Source organism: Lepisosteus oculatus, chromosome 12 (genome assembly GCF_040954835.1).
Source record: "Lepisosteus oculatus isolate fLepOcu1 chromosome 12, fLepOcu1.hap2, whole genome shotgun sequence".
In the NCBI taxonomy this organism is placed as follows: Eukaryota; Metazoa; Chordata; class Actinopteri; order Semionotiformes; family Lepisosteidae; genus Lepisosteus; species Lepisosteus oculatus.
Window position 1 is genome coordinate 35,802,732 of NC_090707.1, and position 22,770 is coordinate 35,825,501.

At 40.3% G+C, this 22,770-nt stretch overlaps 1 protein-coding gene across 3 annotated transcripts in view; it reads right to left on the minus strand.

Annotated features, from left to right (window-relative positions):
* Positions 1–5,316: 5,316 nt before the first annotated feature.
* LOC102685878 (neuropilin-2) overlaps positions 5,317–22,770 on the minus strand; it is an 82,466-nt gene continuing 65,012 nt past the window's right edge. The window contains exons 13-18 of one of the 3 annotated variants that reach the window (XM_069196931.1): positions 20,851–21,116; positions 19,632–19,728; positions 18,668–18,700; positions 16,599–16,746; positions 9,563–9,622; positions 6,941–7,093 (exon numbers count right to left, since the gene is read on the minus strand). In XM_069196931.1, the coding sequence (XP_069053032.1) occupies positions 7,042–7,093; positions 9,563–9,622; positions 16,599–16,746; positions 18,668–18,700; positions 19,632–19,728; positions 20,851–21,116 (656 nt within the window). In that variant the 3' untranslated portion in view covers positions 6,941–7,041. Of the gene's footprint in view, positions 7,094–9,562; positions 9,623–10,884; positions 16,747–18,667; positions 18,701–19,631; positions 19,729–20,850; positions 21,117–22,770 lie in introns of those variants that run through there. The other 2 variants (XM_015359589.2, XM_015359590.2) reach the window with 2 other exon arrangements.

Below are 22,770 nucleotides of genomic sequence, written 5' to 3' on the forward strand. Positions count from 1 at the left end.
GGCACCTATTGTGCAGCCCAAACTAGGACATTGTTCAGAGTCAACCAAAAATACATATGGATAGATTGTGGACTTGAGCTGCAACATCAGGTTTCCTTTTTTAATGTTTTACACTGTTCTAACTGGTATCAGATGTTTCACCTTCACAAATCCCATTAACATAGTATGTATTTCATCTTTAAAGCTGTCACTGCTGAGCTCTTGCAATGTCTTTCTTGTAATGTACATTATTCAGTTCAGGTGTTTAATGCTTTAACCTCTTAACTAGCTTAACTGGCTTTTGAAGAACTAATACACATAACGGAAGTGTGATACACATTTTTTAGCTTTTGCTTCATGAAATCCTAGGCCTTTTGATGGAAAAAAATTACAATTTAACAAGAATGACACACACAAAAAATATACCCAGCCCTGTCTGAACTGATGTGTTTCAAATCAGATTTTTCTTGGCATATCCTTTTGTTCAGTTATAAAAATAATTCTCCAGGAAACCAACAGTTTTCTTTTGTATAAATGTTTACTGATCTCATCAGGAGACAGACCCGAAGTAAGTTTTAATGGAAATGCCTCTCTCCTTATCCTGACCTAAATAATTCCTTTGAACTCCTGCTCGCTGAGAATGCTGGGTGGAAGGCCTGATTTATGTATCCTTGGTTCACACGGGTGTTCTGGGGGTTCATTTTGAGAATACCGCTGGTCTGGAAATGAGAAAACACTGCACTGTGTGCGACTGCTGGACCACATTAAAAGCCATTCCATTATCGTTCATGGTTACAAACAGTTCCACTTCATAAAAAGCTGGCAGCTGTTATATCTACATCTCCTGGTTCCTTGTCTCTAGCTGATAAGACCATGTATGCCATCTGCTAATGGGATGCTTTCTCAGATAGCAGGATGATGAGCACAGCTATTTTTTTTTCTTGTATGAATTAATTTAGAAAAACAAATGACAGTGCTGTAGCCTTAACCCCCTCCATGTCCTATACAAGCAGTTTCAGAAGTCTTTAGGTTTCGTGTTTCTGCCTTCAGCTTGAGATTAAGATATGTTTGTGGCTTTTGAGTTATTTCCCCAGAAAGCCTTACTTTCCACAGTAATATTTATCCTTGACATGGGTTAAGACGGAAGGGAACACGTATCATTTTTATATCCTGCCTCAGCCCTGGCACAAGACTCAATTTCTTTATTTGTTCTTTTAGAATACCTTATCCTTATGGCAACAAATTGCTTCTTGGACAGAAATGCCACATGAATTCCTTAGTAGACATAGCTGAGCTTAGATTCAGTCGCACTTAGAACTCGTTTTAATCTTAAATATGGAAACCAACATGGGATGTTTCTAACAACTTTCAACCCACTCTCAGCGGGTGAATGCAATCTTTGTTGATGCACATTATTTCTGGACCACAGCAAAATGCCAAATCGTCTGCAATCAAAGACTTTTTTTGGCCCATTCCTGTCATCATCTCTTCTTGTTCCTCCTTCCTTCTCCCCTGTGTCTACCCTCACAGCTGCTGCTGGTACTTGGCCGGTTGCTGCTGGCTTCCATCCAGGTTCCCCAGTTGGCCATGAATGGAGCCACGGGGCCAAAGCTGGGAACATCTGTAAATAAATTTGTACCCGGTGGAGATTTTTGAAATAAGGGAAAGGCAAAACTCTTATGTGCTACAGGCCCCTCATTGAGCATTGTCTTACCTGCAATGCACACTCGTGGGTTTATCTCTTGCATCTGTTGTAACACTCAATTAATGCACAATCCACCAATTACCCTACTTCTATTCTTCGGTGAAATTCTAATTGTGATGGTTAGTACTGCTGCCTTGCAGGGCTGGGGCCTTGGGGGGCCAACTTCAGCCCTGATGTGCTGTCCGTGTGGAGTTTGTATGTTCTTCCTCCATTTGTGTGCGTTTCCTAGGGGGACTCTGGTTTCCTCCCGCAATCCAAAAACATGTTGGAAGATAAATTGGCTTCTGCGAACACCAGCCCTGAGTCTCTGTTTGCCCTGAAACAGTCCTGTCCAGGATTTTTCTTGCCATGTGCCCATTGCTCGCTGGGATAGGCTCCTGCTCCCCTTGTGATCCTGTACTGGATAAAGGGGTGGGAAAATTGACGGCTGCAATATTTCTGTGGTGTACCACGGCATTCACCAGAAATTGAAGACAAAATGTATGAATGTCATGTGTCCCTTACTAACTGCGTTAAGTTGGGGTTCTTTTTTTAATGTGTGAACAAGACACAACTCAAAAAACATCATATTTAACAAAAATAATTGCGGCTGTTTTTTTAGTTTGAATCCATAGGAGAAGATAATACTTGCAAACTGATGTTTGTGAAGTGAGACTGCGCTCTTTTGAAAGAGAGAAACAGTGGGCATACAAAAAGATTGACTGCCTATGAGCACTTCTGTTGCAGAAAGAAAAGAGATTGATCACAATGTGCTGGAAGCACGTGTATGTATTTTTTGCAAACATGCCATGCCCGACACTTCTTTGAATATGAATATCTTGCTTAACATCTGGCATTTTCTGCTGTCTCAACTTACCATTTGGCTATATCGCTTCTCGGAAAAAGATACGTTTGGCCTACAGTATGTTTCTGCAAGCAGAGGAAAACGTGACTTCAATTTGCATTTTTTTTTTGTAAATCTTGCAAGAACTGCAGAGCGATCAAGTCAGGCATGGTGGCACAGGGGTTAAGATTGCTGCCACGCAGGAATTGGACTTGGGTTCAATTCCTGGGCTGCTGTCTGCGTGGAGGTCTCTGTGTTCTCCCTTTGTTTATGTACAGTAAGTTTCTTCCAGGTACTACAGTCCCCCCCCAAAAAAAATAGGTTTACTAGTAGGTTTCGAACTGTGGTAGCTCAGATGGCAAGGGCATCTACAGTAGATCCTGACTGGAAGGTCCTGGGTTCAATCCCAGGTAGGGGGAAGTGAAGTAGCTTGCTCTAGTTCCTTCCAGACAGCTCCCAGGTCCACTCAGCCTGCTTTCCAAATGAGTACCAGGGGTTAATCCTTCCGGGGGTAATAGGCTGACCGGAGTGTGATGCTGACCACATCATCTCCAACTCCAGTGTCGGACGGTCAAGAAAAATGTTGGCCCTTGCCCCCCATTCCCCATGGGCCTTTATGGCCTGGAAAGGGACCTACCTGCTAGAAGGTTTATTGGTTTCTGGTCAAATTGGCCCTGGAGTGTGTGTCTATGTTTGTGTCCATGTCTGCCCTGCAATGGACTAGCATCCTGTCCAGGGTGTACCCATTACTTGCTGGGATCAGCTCCCCTCAGTCCTGTATTGGATAAAACGGTTAGAAAATGGCAGATGGATGGGTTCACTATTGTCAGCGTGTGTCATGTGGCGATTAGTGCTGTTGCAGCACAGGACTTGGGGGCCTTGTGTTTGATTCTGGGCTGGTATGCGTTGTGTGTGGAGTTCACATGTTCTCCCTAGTGTTCATGTATATGTGCGCTCCGATTTCCTTCCGAGCCTTCAAAGACACGCTGGCTAGGTAGATTGGTGTCTCCAAATTGTCCCTTTTTGTATCCACACGGGATATAATACTGTTTTACACCATTTCCTTCAGGGCTCCAGGGTGCCACAAACCTTACCTGGGAAGAGTAGCCTTTTTAAGGATGTTGAAAACAACAGCGTTTATTTAAAGACCTGAATAAGGAGAAAAATAAAACGGAACAAACCTTCTTGGTGTTTTTTTACAGATGTTTTCAAGTCTTTTTCTTTTTTTAAAGTTCCTGGCAGTCTGATGTTCTTTTTCTTTCATTGAGTTACTATAGCAACAGCTGGGAACAGAACAATGGAATACTGCAACATGGAAGACAATAGGAAAAAGAAGATTGAAGCATATTAGCTGGTGTCTATTGTGAGTTGTTTTTTAAGTCCACTGATAATAATTGCATACCATCCCTTGAGAGTATTCTCAAAGGGCATACTAGAAGGTACATATATTTGAAGACCAGGGAAACAAGTTAAAATTCATATGCCAAGCTTCAAATACAAAACTGTGATTGACAGAATCTCCAAATGCCCTAAATCAATTTTTTACTTCTCTTTAGCAGAAAAAGGAAGCATGGGCACAGAATTTCAAAGTTTCCCTTTTCGAAAAGCTGCTTAAACCCAGGCAACTTGGCAGAATCCCAACATGGGAAGAACATGCAAACTCCCCACAGAAGACTTACTGGTGCAAGGTTGAGTGAAGGATACCAGAGCTGTGAGAGGCTGCACATCCCAACCACAGTCTCACAAGAACACGATCTCTCCCACTGGTGTCCATCAGAAGATGGCTTCCTTTTGTATGAAAGGAGGACGCACAAAATATTGCGTAGGAGTTTCATTTCCAGACGGCTTTGTGGTTGTTTTTCTTTTTTAGGCACATATTTGTACAACATTCCTGAGGATTTCACAGTTTTAGATGTAAACGTAGGCCAAGGTAGTGGGCTGGCGTGTGATATATTTTTACGCCTCCGAAAACAAGGAATTCCTGAACTGTTTGTGAGCGCTTGATCTCCTGCTGCCTGACAGCACTTATGTCAGCTGAAGGTGGCAATATCAGACGTACTGTACTTGCTTCGCAGAAATACAAGGAAGAGGAGATTGTAGTAAATGTAGTGGAACTATAATGCAATTATTTTACAGCTTATGCTTAGCCTTAAAGGAAACTATGGCCAAGGCCACATTCTTTCATCATCATAATTAATTTTCAGATCCTGTGTGGTCTGTAACACAGAGCATTCCCCTCCTCCCCTCCCCTTCGTTTCATTCTTGCTCCCTGAATAGCCCTCTCTCTTCTCAAATGGCAGCTTTCTTAGCCAAAATAAACAAAATGCTGGAGCTCAGCCCATACATGCGATATCTCTTGTTTTGCAGAGTGTTATCAGGCATTAATCGTTAATCACTATTTTAAGACCTGATAGTTGAAAGAATAATATTTAGAGAAGGAAATGATATAAATAAATGAGAAAGCTTTGACCAGCCAGCATTGCAGGGTCTGGGGGTTTCTTGGTGTTAACAGTAGGCTACTTCAAAGCATCTCAAAGCTTTGATCTCTGTCTGCAGAGTTCATAATTTAAAAGACTGAGGTGGTCCATAGTTTTGTGGACGGGTTTAGGCATATAGGATAGGACATATACAGAATGTTCACATCATGCCTGAATATACTGTACCCATTATGTACTGTATGTAGATATAAAGCTGTCCTACAGCAGAACTAGGATTAAAATGTAATATACAAAATTTGACTATGAAAAGAAACATCTGCAGGTCTTTATAAAAATAAAAAGCAGAATCCACGGAGAACACCATGACACACTTTCACGTTATCGATTGTTTATTAAATAATAATAATAAAAAAGAACATTTCTGTACAAAGTCTATAAACAGCAATTGAATATCTGACCAGTGCCGGGATTACAGTTTTCCACCTTCTGTCCCAGACAGAAGACAATACTATCGTTTCCAAAGTAAATTTAAATCAGGCTTGATCCAAGGCACTTGGAAAAAGAGTCAACAAAGTCAAATTAAGGGCTGTTGAAGAAATGAAAGTTGGGTCTGAAGCTCCATTTCCAGTCACCAGCTGGGCAGAATTCAACAAGCAGCACTTTCAACAGTTTGTAATCGGTTCCTCAGACTACAAGCACGAACGTCTTCTCCCTCGGGGTGACATTTTCTTTTCCGGATGTTGGCATTTGAGGTACATTAATGCGACCTGGAGTTTCGAAGCTTAAACACGAGTCCTCCGGTATGTGAGGAGACGCAAGATGCACCCCAGATGGATTGTTTTCTGGTTAAACTTTCCTTTTACACAAAAAGAAAAAGCAAAAGCATAAGGCCTATTCCTCAAGGCCTCTTCGGTTTGATCCAGGATTTATTTTTCGATGGCTCTCCTCCAAGAACATTTAGCTTAAGGCTCATTAATATGTCCAAAATGTGAATTTCTTCCCCCCCCCAACCATGAAGCGGAAGTCTTTGTGGGACGGGTGTAGTGCGAGTTCACTTCTGCAGGGTTAAAATTCACATCTTCTTTGTCCATCTTTGAAATGAAGCTCTACAAGGCATTAATGTCTCTGTTTCTCAAGCCACTGGCAATCCATAGGTTGCACTGAAAAAATATCACTGCCATTCATGGGATGCTTCGATGTTGCACCACATGACTCTATTCTTTTTAAAAATAAACACCAAAAATATTCTTATGCTAAATCTATCTTACCAACATTACGTTTCTTGTTTTGCCTTCTTTTTTTTCTTTCAGAACCTGGGCAATGATCCAAACTAAAAACAATTAACATCATAAACATACTGTACTTGGAACAGAGGATTAAGACCGTGGTACTTGACACATACAAAAAGAATGGTCTAAAAATAGCACAGTCTACATCATGGAGTAAAACATAAGCCGTTACGTTATAAAGACACGGATACCATAAAATAACGATCCACCATCTTCTCGTTACATTTCAATGTAAAATCCTTGGCCACCATTTTTCCATGTCGAGGTGATTTGAATTGGACTTGAGCAGCGTGCCAGTTTACTTTAAAAGTAAACGCTTCGAAAGTATTTTTTGTTTCCGTTTCAATCCGTTTTGTTTTTTGGGCGAGGCATTTTAATGATATGTTTTCGGTTTTTTTTTAGCACCCACGGAACAGTCAATCAGGGACTGCCGAGTGTAACTGGTAACCTGGTAACTCGCCGTTTCAAACAGCGGTGTTTTTCTTGGGGGGGTGGGGGAGAAGAGGTTGATTCATCCGCCAAGCGATGTGCTCTCCTCGGGCAGTTCCGGGGCCGTTCCAGGTCCCCTTTCAGGCCTCGGAGCAACATTTCTGCTGGTTGATTTTGACTTTATGCTTAATGCCATCGTAGAGCTCGAAGTTGTAGTTCTCCAGCGTGGTGGAGCTCCGCGAGGACAGGCCGTTGTAGGAACACGTGCAGTAGAGGAGGAGGCCGGCGCAGATGGCGCCCAGGAGAACCCCCAGGGAACTCATGGCAATGATGGTGACCAGGATAGGGTCCAAGGTGTACAGCCAGGAGTTATCCTTCTCAGGCGTTCGAGTCGCTGTGGGATCTAAGGAAGGCCTGGCGCTGGGAAATCCTGGAGGAATAAACAGTGGGAAAACATCACTCTTTGGCATATGGTTAACGCCGCACGACGGACAAGAGGGAGAGGAAGTAAAGTAGATTCCAAAAGAATCCAAGTTTGATGTGCAGACAAATGTTGTTTTTTTTTGTCTGCGAATCAATTAATGAAGTTTATAAGAAAAGTTCGGGGAGGGATGACGACAGCTGTCAGTAATTCTTAATGAAATTAAGAATTTGACTTCCTAATTTGCAGTGGCTCTGTGGCTAAAAATCTGCGCTTGTGCCTGGAAGGTTGCCGGTTTGTATCCCCCGGCTGGCAGAGGAATCCTAATCTGTTCAGCCCCTGAGAGAAGCCTTTAACTCCAACTGCTCCAGGGGCACCTTATATTAATGGCTGACCCTGTGTTCTGACCACAAGCTTCTCTCCCTGTCTGCGTCTCTCATGGAGAGCAAACTGGGGTATGTGAAAAGACAAACTCCTAATGCAAGAAATTGTAAATTGTAAAAAGTGATCTCTCTCCCTCTCTTAACTAAATCTGATGTCATTTCCTCACATAAAACATTAGAAATACTATACGTAATCCCGTTTTCTCCTTTTGCATTCCATCTCCTCCTTACCTCCGCCTTTGTAGCCAAAAAGGTTAAGCTAACTTTTATTGTGACTAAAACACTCCATACATTTTTCAATAACACTTGATTCTTTGGGTTGTTATTCCTAGTGAAATAAATACTGTGAATATTATTCACTCCTAGCAGTAGCATGTTTTTGTTTAGTTTTTTGGTGCTGATTAATACTGTTTAGTAGAGCAATTTTGAGGAGCAGTACTGTGTTCAATGATACAGAGGCAGTTCACCACCTGGGATTTCAATGCACAGTCCTACTATAATGATCCCAGAGTCCTAACCAATACTTCCAATCGCCACCCCATGTTGGGAATCCTACAAACAGGAGATGAAACATACTGTATACACTATATAGTATATAGTTTTTACCAAAGAAATATACTGTAAAAAAAATGAGGCATGGTCAGTTAGAAGTCAGTCTTTTGAGTTATTATTAATTTTACATAGGCCAATAGCACAGAAAGGATCTTTTGCATCTGGGATACCAGAGCTTGCGAATATGGAATTTCACGGACTGGTCTTGTAAGGAATTTTCAATTTCTCAATTTCTGTCTTCACCCATACATTGAAGGCCTCAATTCACCCAGCTGTGAAGAATTAATATGTACCCACAGTATTTCCTGTTGTTTTCAAGGTTAGGATGTGCTTCCACCATAGCCAATACCACAGCAGTGTTCTGAGACTAGGGAAAAACGGGCCATTTCCTATTCTGTTGAATGATACCTAAAAGGAGAATGTGGGACTGTCTCACCAGCTGAGATATGTCTTCCTAGCTGTGAATACTAATGCATTCCTGCTAAGGTGATAGGGTTTAATGTAATAGCTCTGAGTTCCTTAATCTGTCCCTGGGTGTCAGTGCAGCCAAAATGTCAATTATTGTACTTTCAGCCTCAGCCTGGCTTCTCATCCAGTGCTTAAGAATGAAAGAAATCCACTAGTGTTGTATACAGCGTGAGCTGAGGTAAAATAATATGTACCTAAATAAAAAAAAGTGAAAAAAACATTATTTATTCTGGCAGCTTCTGCCCTCTTTCACCTCGGCAGGAGGTTACACAAGGATAATGTGAAACTGACACCCTTTGGTACCCAATGCAATACCCTCCACAGTTTCTGTTTGTGAGCTCTCGCCAAAGCTAATAAAGAAGTCCAAGAGATTTGTTTGTTGTTACTATACGTTTGGCTGTGGGGATACATTGTAATTCCACACGCTTCAGCCAAGAAAAATGAAAGTTTCGGATCATTTTTACAATTCTTAAGAATAAGGTAATAAATGACCCAAGTGATGGTGCTCCAAATGGTAATTAGTTTCATGTTGCCGGCAGACGTCTTTTGACATTACTGTGATTCCTGAGTCGGTCAAATGGTGATTTACAAGCGAGCGTTATTGCATGAATTAAAAAGAATTCTATTGCACTGTTACCCCTTGTAGAAATAAATCTGAATCAATGTGTAAACAGCAGACCACTTACCGGTAATACATTACTCAAGGAAATGCGGGGAAAATAAGATACACATAACCTAATGAAATCTGTTTCCCAGGCCTTTTTTATTTGAGACATATTTCTTCTTTTCACTAGTTTGCAAGGCAGTCTGTTAATCTTCAGACAGAGACAATTGCATTACTGTAGCAGCTCTCCTGGCTGTCTCCTGAATAATAAGAGCACTTTCTGGTGCACGGTTTATTTAGGCCGTTAACTCTTCTAATTGGCTTGAACTGAGAAAAGCCTCAGAAGTTGATTGGGCTGAAGGTCTTTAAAATCTCATAGATGAGAATTCAGGCAAAACCGTTTTACACATTATTCCAATCTCAAGATATTTTGGTAATATCTTGCCACAGAAAGAAAAGACTTAAACGTACCTCCATCTGGCTCTTCCTTGCAGTCTGGTGTCCTGTCTGTAGCTTGGCCGTGTTTTATTCCTGTTCAGGAAGACAGAAAAACACCAGACCTTTCAGTACTCAAGCAGAACCACCAACAGGGGAAAAACAGTGATGTCGTCTTCAATGAGTTTCTACAGGCAGCCATGCGAATAAGGGCATAAACATACAAAAATCCACTGGGAAAGGTAGTTCTACATTCACAGGGCATTGAGGTTTGGACATTCTGTGTCCCAATATAAGCAACATTTGGATTTGCATTACACACTTCTAAATCTACATGCATGGATCACTTTTATGCACCTGTGTTATTAATGCAATTACAGAAAAGCACGTCTTTTCGTATGCATAATTCTTTACCGTCCACTGTGTGCAGTATATTTCACGCTGTATTCTAAAAATACACTATAATGAACTGCCATTTTGAATAAACCAAGTGTTTTATAAGTACTATGCTAAAATTCTTTTATGAGACAGGTAATGTGCAGACATGAAACAGCCATGGAGATCTGTATGGTTTTAACAGCTACCCAGCAGGATGGAAATGAGTTTGTATGAGGTCCCTGTGGTGGCTAGCTCTGTTTCCTCACAGATATGGGCTATGGATTATCGACTTTCGTTCTATAGGTTAATTGGTGCATCTAAACTGTCTCAGTATGTGGCCAAGCAGTCTACAATGGTCTGGTGTCTAGTACAAGTTGTGGTCTTGTCTTGTCTACTGTGCTTCCAGATTAGGCTTGGGTTTCTCTGGCCCTCAGCAGCAATAACTGTCTGTCTGATACTGATCGGCTGGATGGACGGATTGAGTCCTGGAGTTAGTAAATTAAATAGATTAACTGTCAGGTAAACATTACAAACTGATGTAAGTGTCTGTCAGGCTCTAAACGTTAGAATATGAAAAAAAAAAAACAACCTACTGGATGAGGAGCTTACTGGAAAACCAATGATGTCGTTACAATCGTATTTATTTTCCAAGTAACCGAACCACAGATCGTAATTCGTTAAGGGAATCAAAGATTATGGCAATGCAAAAAAATATCAAGGGAGGGTGTTACACTGAGAACTTGGAATCGCATGATCTTCATTTGACAGAAATAAACTGCAGGGGAGGATACAAAAGCGGTAATTACTAAATGTAGGAGGTTTCAGATGACTAGATTTAGAAGATTGAAGATGTGGGGGGGAAAGAAAAGTTTCTTCGGCACAGTAAAACAACACTAACCCAAGTCTTTTCTTTACAACTTGTTATAAACGACCCACAGCAACTGCAAGCTTGACAACTTCTCAAGAAAGGAAAGTGCATATATAGAAAAATATTATTTTATTACATTCCACACAATACATCTTCAATAACGTAAATTCCACAAGCTGAAATATTCCTCATATCTTTTTTTTTCTCTCGTTTTTTTTCTTACAAACAGGCCATAAGCTGAAGAGCGCAATGGACATGGCTCAGGATATGAATCAATCACAGTCAAAGCGTTACATTCACAAAGAGAGGACACAAAGTTTACAGAAGGATAACAAACCATCCTGGTGAAGACTCACTTGTAAATTGGATTTGGGGAAACATGAAGTTACCCAGCGATTACTTTAAATCAGTTGTCATCTTCCATGGGTTAAACTGGGAGAAAAAGCTAATAAGATCTTAGGTTCTTCTAGCTACAATACTGTCTGCTTCAGCCTTCAGTGTTCTTAATACTTTCAGTACACAACATAAGCTTCCACCTGAAGCAGAAAGGTCAGCTATAGCAGGGATACTCAATCCTGATTGTGGAAACTGACATCAGGTGTGTAGTATAAACACTACAGCAAGTTTCATAGCTAAGGCCTTGAACACAGTGACAGTTTAGGTGAATTCAATCTTCAGGAGCTCAGGTGTGGCAAAACAAGAGGGTTACCTTCTAACTATCCAGGACCAGAAACAAGTTTTCACTGAGACGGCACTAAGTCAAAAACAGTTCTACAATATTTTATCGGGTGGAATATTTTCCCTTTGATGAATTGCTAATTCCCTCAAAAGTCAAATCGGCCTCTTAGTCTCTAGCGAACTTGGAATTGAATTGTTCGCACACAAAAAACAAACAAGTGCATGAGTCATTTTGTGCTATAGCAATGACTGCAGGATGCATACAGCATTGCGGGGTTTTTTTTTATCTTTCCAAGCAAGAATGCAACAGTTGAAAGAAAAAAATGCCCAGCCAGGAGCTACACCTTGGCACTGCTCATTCGTTTTAAGCTCGAAGACCAAAGGAAAATTCAAACTGTGAGTGCTTTTTCTCATTAATATTTTGTTCATGAACGGGGGGGGGGGGGGGGGGGAGAAGGGAGAGAAAAGGCTTACTTCAGGTGTAATAAATGTTATCTGGTCCATTAACTAATTAAAAATATTATGAGCTTTAAAGGAATTTATGGGAAGTAACAGAGCCTGAAGTTGATTTAAAAGCACATTATGGGAATATGCCAAAGTATTCTAAGTATCTCAGTCTTTGCAAAATCCCCCAATGCTGCCTTCAGCAACATTACTTTTTCCTTCATTTCCGATAATGGCATTATAACTTATTCTTTATTTGGGGGGTTTAACTGTAAAAAGGAACCTTCTGGAATAGTGGCCTTTGTATTGGAACCTTTACTAAGGCCAGTTTAAATAGTGAGGGGTTCGACAAAGATTTTGCTGCGCGTCATGAACTTGTTTGAAAATGTACTTAAACAGAGCATTCACATTACCAGGGATAGGACAAGACAAGAACAATAGACTGTTTTTCCATCAACTCTTTTACATTTTCGTCCGAGAAAGACAAAAAGATAGAAAGATGCCTGAATCACGAAGTTCACAAATGCAAATGTCAAAATACCCTGAGCCTAATATCACCTGTACTGAAGCTATAAAGACACAGTGAAAGAGCATAGGAAAAACTGTGTGTTGTACATTTTCAGGAACATTGCAAGGTCTTCTGGTTATAAATCCAACCATTTCACCTTTGATTAAACAGAAAAGTAGCAGTAGTATCTAGGCCTGAGAAAGGTTTAAAATAGTGGACCTTGTATCAGGTGCATCTGGTAAACAAAGGATGAGCAACCACACTAATCAAGAGCCACTGTTTCATTTAATTATCTTGAGATGTGAAGCATCTGTTAAAGTCTTAATCACCTGGTAACTGAAAAAATCCTGCATATTCTGCTAGATATTGAATTGCCCATCCCTACTTTCAAATGACTGCATTTAACAAAATCCAAAAAGTCATCACCTCCATGTTGTTCCCTGGTTCATTCAAATTACCTGTTGTGAACCTGCACTTATCTGCATGGCTCCACAATTGTATAATTTCGCTATCTGTAAAAGTGAGATGCCCTGAGGGAACAAGCGTTCTGAAGCAGAAAAATGGTTATCGAATTATGTTCTTTTTCCACACAGTCTTGATAGAAAATGAATTATAAGGAATATGGAATGATTTTGAGATATTTTGGTAAACCTAATCCTTTGGCCTTCAAAATGTCCAATAAACTAGGTAAACTGAGTCAATACAAAGTTTAAGGTGGACCAAAAACCAGAAGACCCTGAAAGTCTTCAGCAACCAAGTATGACTGCTGTAGACCTCTGTACCTAAATAAGAATTTTATATACCAAATCCAACAGGATTTTCTTGACAGTCCAGGTAGGATAGGATCACAGATCCATTCGGTGAACAGATTTTGAAACACAGCTTAACACAGCTTCCTTAAGGCTGTTTTTTTACTTGATCATTTGAAATATGTAGTTGAACAAACAGAAAAAGACAATTCTAAGTAGCCGCTTTATAAGCAGGACACTTAAGTCAGAAGTCCTTGTCAAAAACCAAAAGGTTGGCCAGTATCACATTTCACATTACCCTATTAGATTGTAGTTGAGTTTGAAATGAATAGGTGTGGTTCACACTTTCTCGACATTTGTCATTCTACATTACAACGGTGACAAATTCTAAAATGTAGCTATCAAGTACAGTGCTTCATCAAAGAATACGTTCTTATAAAAAGGTTTGTATGGATAAATAAAACCTTTTAAAATCTTCAGAGAAACTGTCCTGTGTAGGACCAAAAATATCTGGGTATATGATCAACAGATACAGATACTTAGGTTTATCCTATGCTGGTATCTGTGCTACTGTATAGTACAATCCCATTATGTGACTGATAAAAAGGAGACAATTCTTTTAACTAGGATTACAGAAAACCCTGATGTAAATCTCCTTTTATGGAGATATTATCCAAGGCTGGACGAGACAGGTGGTTGTAATATTTGAGATTATTCATGTGCTTTCATATTTCAGAAATTCCATTTGCTCGTGCTTTGTGAAAGGCTCTTAAAAAGGTCCTTTGATCTTCCCTATTCTTTCACATGCTCTATTATAAGCACTGGATTAATAGAAGAATTTTAGTGAAAACACTTCATAAAAAGATTATTGTGATCTATAGCCAGATGTAGAATGTAAAAAGATAGTGTAGCCTTTTTTTTCCTTTTTGTGAAAACCACAAATGGAAATATTTTCATTTTTAAAACTCCTAATAGAGCATGTGGATCTAAGTCAAGCACCATTTTAGATAGATTCCTGGATCTTTCCTTTCTGTCGTACGAAGACAATAAGAAAAAATGTAGTAATGAAATAATAAGCACTTTGAACTGGTTCTCAACCCTTGAAAGAAATCACAACCTTGACTGGTATTTAAAAAGTTGGCTTAAAAAAAGGTGTGTCCAGTAGTTGCTAACGTGGTCCTGGCCTGTATTTCTTAGAGAATCACACTCTCTGCAGATACCAGTTCTGTGTGGTGACTGAATGACAAAATCGTGTGCCTGTCAGGCATTGTGAAGTGAAAAATTTATAGAACCGTTACATTTCCCCCAATTGTTCTTCAAACTCCACCCCCATACCAACTGTCCACTGCTTAGCATCACTCCATCTATTGGAAGATAAGCTCAGATCAGAAAACGCTTTACGAAATGTAAAACAGTCTAGCAAACAATTTAGAATACTAGGAAAGAAGCAACTTGCCTATACATGTGAGATGACACTATTCTGTAAAGGGGAGAAGCAGTGGCTTTTGAGACACTACATTAAATGGTCAAATTCTTTTGTCATGCTTCCTCTTGGCTACATATAAATGCTCACTGGCTGCACTCAACTCTGTGCTCATCTGTTCTGACTCCTCCCTTCACTCCAACTTCACCCATGTAGCTGCCTCACTGGTTCACTCCTCATACAAGGGGTGGTGACGGTGCTGATCTTTTACCAGTGCTTTCATTTCCTCAGCCACTCAAGCTATCTCAAAAGTATTAAGAATGCTGTCCCTTATATTCGTCGGCTCGTTTTGTCATTATTAGAGTCCGCCCAAACTACTGTAAAGCGTTTGTAATGTGGCCTACAATTTCAGGCCTACTGCTACTCTGAAAGTGCAGCAACAATGAGGTTTTGAATCCTTTAGATTTGTGTATCATCAACACTTGGATGTTTGTTTTCTAAGGTGATGTGAAAGTCACTTGGTTTTGGGCTGCATCATTTTAAGGGGGCAACCCCTGGTTTTGCATTAAACATGCCCAAATTGTAAAGCCAAAATCATACTGGCAGAAACAACGCTTTCTTGCTTTTAGTGTAAGGGAGCACCCTATCTACATCCACAGCAATACAAGTGCTTGACAATCCTATGGTAATGCAAAGACTTCACATGGTTTTAACATTCGTCGTTACTCAACTGCGAATTTTAAGTTAGCAAAAATATACAGTAATTGCGAAGGCAAAGTTAAGAAAACAAATCTAAACTTTCTCACAGATGTTTGGTATCCTCTCACCACCCCCATAGTTTAAGGCCAGTGTCAAGTAAAAGTGGCGTCACAGGCTTCTCAGAAACAAAAGGCTACGTAAGGCAAATAGAATTCTTTTTGCATATAGTAAACACAATATCTCAATTCACAGGTGTGCAGATGCAAAAACAATTGTTTTTTTTTCTTCTCGTCTTTTTTTGTAATCAAATGTCTTAATGGTCAAAAACAGGTTGGGAGCTCTCTGCTCATAAATGCAGCATGAAAATGCTAATGCTGTCCTAGGCTATGCCTCCCATCTTTCGAACACAGCAGGGTTTGAATCCCTCTTGAATACATTTCTGTTCTCCGAGAAGGCTGCTGTAAAAAGCTTTCCGTTTTCCGAGACGGTACAAAAAAAAAAGAGTCCCATGTCTCATAATTGTCTTAGAGCTGTTGCAGAACTGTAGGCAAGAGTGCACTTTCGTTCCCACAGTTCTTGTTGTGATCGGGGGAGTTGTAGGTAGAGAGAAAGATTTCGAGATTTGGATTCCAGCTCATTTCAGTGCTGTGGCACTGTGTGTCTTGATATCGCTCTCTGTAAAGTGCCTCCCATTGCTCTGTGGAACACCCCAAACCTCCAGATACCTGAGAACATCTATTCTGAGGTTAAAAACCAAAGGGAGGGGTGGGGTACCTGTTTGAGCTAGACTTTTTATTTTCTCATGCAGCTCAAAGTGGGAGCCTGAGACCATAAGCAGTCCTCAGTACTTTCATACATTAGGACTCGGTATCACATGAGCTTCTGGCTTGGTTTATGATTTTTGCTTTCGGGTCCAAACCGCTTACAAAGAAGGCGGGCAGAAATGTAAGGTTAGCAAACGCATTCCTTCTTTCGTTATCCAAACTGCACGTCCACGGCCGTCCCGTATTTTCTTATTTATATATCATTTTCAGATGCAGCATCCAATCGAAAAAAAGGCAGTACATAGATATTTTATTCCAACCCATCAAAATACTTAGAAAAGTGCAAATATCTTAGGCAAGATCTCGCTGTTTAGGTGAGAGATCTAGGTGGGAGATCTTTGTTAGTTCTGTGAGGTCCTACTTCCTCAGCAATGGGAGTTATGGTCCTCCTTCTCTACTCTAATAATCAGAGTGGGCTCCACTCCGGGGGTTGTAGCAGGGGGGTAATGCGAGTTTTTGTAGGAGACAGAGAGATGGCTCTTCTTGGCCGTGTAGCAGTACCGGTGACAGCAGAGCACCATGGCCAGCACGACGGACACCAGGACCAGGAGAGCGCCACCCCCGGCCATTACGTAATACCAGTAGGTTGGAATGGGTTGCACTGACACCGAGTCTACAGTGGGTTCGCTCCCTCCGGGAAGGGTGCCCCCTAGTGGAGAGACACAGAAGAATTGGCTTGGGTAGGGAAGCATGCAGACTACTTTTTTATTGTTTTTGTTTTGCATACAAAGAAAATATAAAAGACATTTACTGCACATGGACAGGCAGGCACGCATGCATGCTTTTCTTCCCTTTTATTGGTTAATTCGAGCCAAAATGGGTTTTTTTTGTGTGCTGGCATATTATTATTACTATTGAGCTAATGAGCAATATAGCTTGTGTTTTAGGGCAAAAGGTTGCAATTGAGATGTTAAGATGTCGCTATCAAATGCAAAAGGGTCTGCTATAATCACAATACAAACACCTGGAGGTCTATAAAGTATATTGCCTGGAGCAAAGAGTCACTATTTCAGCCATTCTAATATTAATTTGGCCTTCACTTGCATAAATCCAGACTACTTTCCAGTATTTTCAGGCACTGACTCCCTAGGGCACATCCTTATTATTCTGGTGAAGCACAATGAGAGCTTAATGTCAGGGTTGAAATGCTGCTGTGAGACTGAACAATCAGCCTCACCTGAGCTCACATGTGTTACCCAAGTTCCTCAAATGTGATGTTTTTGGTTAAAAGGGGAGCAACTTGGCTCTGACTTGAAAGTCAGACTGGGTAGCTGGGTGATACACATTTTCCTATAGTGTTAAACTAAACTACACAGGGTGAACCACAGTTAAATGACTCCACAGACCAGTCAGATGTTAAACATTTGTTAGTAGTTTTTGGCACAAGGATGGGTCTTTTCTTTGAGTGAATTCTTTGCAGGAATGGCTGGAGGTGCTTTTAAGTGCATGCATGACTCTCAACTGATATCCTCTGCCTCAAGCCAAAGTCTTCCATGGAAACCATTAACAGCACTTACAATGGTTTCAGTGCAACCTTCCCAGGCCACTAGTGTTTCAAGATTGGAATACAAACCCCAAAATAACACTCTACATACTGTATCTCTTCGAACACATTAGTCCATGGGCTTTGTGGGTGCACTTATTTTTATTTGATTTTTCTAAGGAATACCAACCGAAGGACAGCCATCTTACTCAGAGTGCTACTGTCCTCTCCACTAGTTTAATCAACAGTCAACATAGCATGGCTCCTTTTGTTAGAATGGTGAGTGGTATTTGGATGCAAACCAATTGCATTTCATTTTTGTCAAACTGGCCGTGATCACAGTAACATTCATGGCTGTGAATTTCGTGTGTGTAAGTAAGTAATTACCTAATTGTAATTCCACAAATGTCATTAGTGACTAATGACATTTGTAGAATTACGATTAAGTAATTACTAGTTTGAAAACTGCATACCTGCTACCCGAATATTGGGTGTAGATAGAACACATTATAGGGCTGAAGAAATTTCAATTCTTGTCCACACAGTTGCTCAAACAACTCGACTCCCTTTGTGTATATAAGGCTAGGAGGTACTGTCTCTTGAGACATTCACATACACCAACTGGGCACTAAACAAGCCTACACATGAAAATCCTTGTGGACTTTTAGAATGAAAACAAAGAACACAAGGATACACCTTAGAGCTCTACAAGGTGTATTTCTGGTGGTGAGCTCATTTTGTGTTTTAAGGTGAATGAAACATCCAATAGCTGGGAATTAAAACTGTAGCATGCATTTTACTTGTATCGAGGCATGCTTTCGAATCAGATGGCTCCAGAACATTTGCTTGTGTGTGATCGCCAAAGCAGCATCTAGCTGACAAGCTGCATTTTCACACAACTGTGACCGAAGCCTTTCGTAATGCAGGGAACAGACACTTGCTCAGAATTGCTGCATCTGTAAAACCGGCAGAGATAGTTTTACTTTATAACCCTGCTTAGTTGTCTTAACCCCTTGCCAGGTTTTCTAGCTATGCTGCATATTGAGCAGAAGCACAAAGTTGAGTATAAAAACTGGCAAAAACTTACCGGTCATATCGGGTCGAAATGCACTGATGGGTTCTGAAAGACAAAAAGAACATTATTGAGCAGGCAACCCAAGAAAGGAAGCAAACCGCAAAAGGAACTCTGAACTAAGCTAATCAAGCTTTGATACGCAGAACGAAACATCTTCCGACTTCATCAGAGCTTCGCTGCACTACTCTCCCTAAACATCGAAAGAAAAACATTTGTTTTATTTGCTTAAATTTACAGCTCTGTTAATCTGGGATCCGAACCAACAGGTTAAATGAATTAAAAGCAGTCAATGTGTATTAAACATGGGCAATTTCATTTTTAGATAAAAAAAATAACATAAAATATTTTAGCTAGAATGTATTGCTTCTGTGTATAAAACACTACCATAATTGACTTTATGGGTTAGAAAACCAGCACAATATCTGCCCTGTACAAACACCACCATTAAATAGTGTATAACGACTCTAGCGCTGAGAATGTGATCTCCCCATGAGACTAAATCAGTTTGACTGGATTTGGACTGATTGGATTTGACCAGAAAATTGGACAACAAACACAGCTTCTTACTGTCTGAACCCTGTTGGAAATGGTCAGTTCAGAACCTTAAGACAGATTCCCTATGCTAGACCTTAAGCTTTAAACACAAACTCAAAACTTAATTAGAAACCGATCTGACTAGCTCTTTTAATTCTGAAGACTCTGGGAGCCCTTGTGTTTACAAATAAATAAAGGCAAGGAAACACACATTCGAAATTGTGGCCTACTGGGCATTTGTGCCCTAGTTTTGTTTTTTTTTAAAAGAGCACACATTAAAGGGCTTTCTGCTTTGAAAGTCTCCCCAAATGCCTTTATAGCCCTGAGAATAAATCAAGAGAATCAATGCATCTTAAAATAACTGGGTGTGGTGTGCTGCCTTTCCTTCACATGATTCTTGGAAGTGTTAGCAATTTTTTTTTTAAATGTTAGGGTAACTTACGAGTGCATTCGTCCAGTGGGATGCTAGAGGTCATGTCGATGTTATCTATCCATATATTCCCTCTTGTGCCATGATCAATAAACCCATCCATCACAACCTGAAATAAAAAAATTGGAACATTAATAAATAGTGACTTACAAGATATGCATAATTACAGCCGGTAAAATACATCCAGTGTCATGAGACAGATTTTACAACATCACTGTGTTAATAATTAATCACCTCCATATTGCTTCTGATCCTAATACACGAAAAGCTCCTGTGGCAGTGTCTTGTCTTACACCTTTGTGGTAAATGGAATTCTGCCATTTGAGCTCATTTTGTTTTTTATTGCTGTCACAGACAAAGGGGTTGTCAGATCTGCATTTGTCTGTTTGCGATTTAGACAACAAACACATGGTCTGGTAATCAAGGAAAGAGACTGCTGCCCAGCAGAGAGAGCATCAGCTTCCATTAAGTACAGTGAGATGTTTTTTGAGTAAGAGTGGAGATCACAATTTCACACTATTACTCCTTGGCATATTTACCCTTAATAACCATAAGAAAGCCCAGCAATTTGCTTCTTACTTGAAAGCTACACAAAGCTACAGTGTTGTGCAAAGAACAAAGTCAAATCCTAGTGGAAGCTCTGCTTATGGAGCTTAAATATTTCGAGTGGAAATGCTTTGATTCTCCTTTTTCCAGCTTCTGTGTTCTATATCATAGAAAGGAATGTCGGAAGACAGCCAGCCTTTTTTATTTCCCCAGTGCAAAGGGCTTTCTGCATTTCACACACGTGCAAGTTCTGTGCACTATAGGGTTTAGGAACACAGGCTATTTTATGATTATTTTTTTTTAAACTTTCACTGCAGTAGTCAAAGTGATGAGTCCCTTTAAAATACTCTTCCTAATCCACAGACTGACCACCTCTAACTGCAGAAACGCAGAGACTGCGTCTTCATTCTACTTTTTATGTGGTAGAAGGCAGCAGCTGCAGTCTCTGCAACCATAATGCTGGACAACAGGTCTGACCCCCTTTTTCTGCCCATCCAATTAATTTATCTTTTTCTCACCCCTCAGTCTTCATATAGTGTGTTATAAGTAGTTCACTGGCATAGGTTTGAAGTTCTCTTTTATCATCAGAATTGGTCATGTTAAGATTGTCTTGATTACATCAGTTATTTGTTGGCAGTGAAAATTCTGACACCGACTGACTTTCATTTTTAATACTGATGGGCACCTGGTATTCCTTTGGTGACCTAGGCAGGACGGTCCGGCCTTCGTTCCATGAGGAGCCCTGGTCCCCCTTCAGCTCCCACAGAACGGTCTCCTCCAGATCGGTATCCCTCATGCGGACTTGCAGGGGACCCACATCCTCACCCTTCATGCGGTACAAGAACACCAGGCAGAGCGGCCCTTTCTCGGCAGCAACTACGGGGCTAATCAGCCTGGCGTGCTGCCCCTCTGTTTTCTGGCTGCCTTCGATGTACAAGTAGTTTCCGTATTCTGAAGGAACCCCCCCCAAAAGAAAAAACAAGAGAAGAAAAAAATAATAATTAAAAAACCCAGGCCATGAGAAGAGGATTTGATATCTGGTTCTTCCAGTCCAATGTCACCTGGGCCTTTTAAATCCCTTCACCATTACTAGCTTGATTACGTCGATTAATGCAATTCGATATCCCAATCTGGTGTGTTCAATTGTGTTCTTGACAGCTTGCAGCATGCCCAGGACTCGTTTGCTCGGATTTTACAACAAAACTACAACACAAGATTATATTGGCTGTTGTAGGTTCCTCATACTGGAGGACTGTGGATTTCAGGATATGATTTGAAGCACTGCTGCTCATTTTTAAATGGTGAAAAAGTTTGACTACATGGGAGAGCTAGCTAACTCCCTACACACCTACAGTACACTGCTGCTCTCCTATCCCAAGACTCTGAACACTGGTCTTCTGTTATGTAACCTCCCAGGTGATGTCGGACTGTACGAGTCAGCCAAAACTTTTAAATCCTGTCCTAATTCATGCTTTTGTAGTCGCTTTTAATTTTAATTTATGTATACCTCTTTTATTTGATTTGTTGTACTATGCATTGATATGATGCACCATCCTGAGAGGCACTATATAAAAAGAAAGATATTAATACCAGGTATTAATTTGGACAGATGAAAGGTTTTTATTTTGCGGCATGTCAGCTTGCAAGGACTTCACACAGCCTTAGAAACAATTAAGTTGCAGAATTCTGTACACGTATCTTATTTAACCTGATCTCAGCTACCACGTTGGATGATGTGATTTGCAATATGCAACATTTACCTTTTATACATTATTCTGTTCGAGGTATGTGGTTGACACTGTCCAAAAAATGAATAGCTTTATATTCTATCAAAACCAAGAAGCACTCAGATACCCAAAAGGATTAATAATACAAAGGGCAAAAGCAGTGTTATCTACAGAATATACTGTAGTCACTAAAGAAAGCATTAATGTCTTCAAAATAATGAGACTTCATTACCATGATAACCATGTTGACTGAACTTATTATTTAAAACAGGTCCTGTATGAGCACTTATTTCAAAGCAACCCTACTCGTGGCTAGCATTAATCCAGTTTTGTTTAATTCAGTTTGATTTTCATGCGAGAGATATATATGTGTTAGCACTAAATGGCTTCTGATTTTATTTTTATCACCTAAAACAATGAGTCAAAGAGTTACAACATGTAAAAAAGCGACTTCAGGAAATATCAAATGCTTGGGAACCAAGGGATAAAATCCGAAACTATATCAGCACCTAAGTGATCAATTCTTATATGTACTGCGTTTATTGACCTTGGCACTCCAGTGATCGAAACAACAACAAAAAAAGTCTTCTTTCCCTGAATCTTGTAACAGCACCTGTTAGTGAATACTGTGCTTGCACTCCCTGAGTTAATTTCCAGATGCCAAAATATATTTTCTCGAATCCTGGAGGCAACAAAATACACTGAATCACTATTCAATACTTGCCCTTATTGGAGATGGTTAATTTATTGTTATGGCAACAGGGTGGGCTGTAAGTCCATGGAATTCTATATTGTACACATTTATCAGCCTGCAGGGTAATGGTAGGGTATGTCTGAACCATAGGGAATATTTCTTTCCATTGTACAGGAGTTAATTA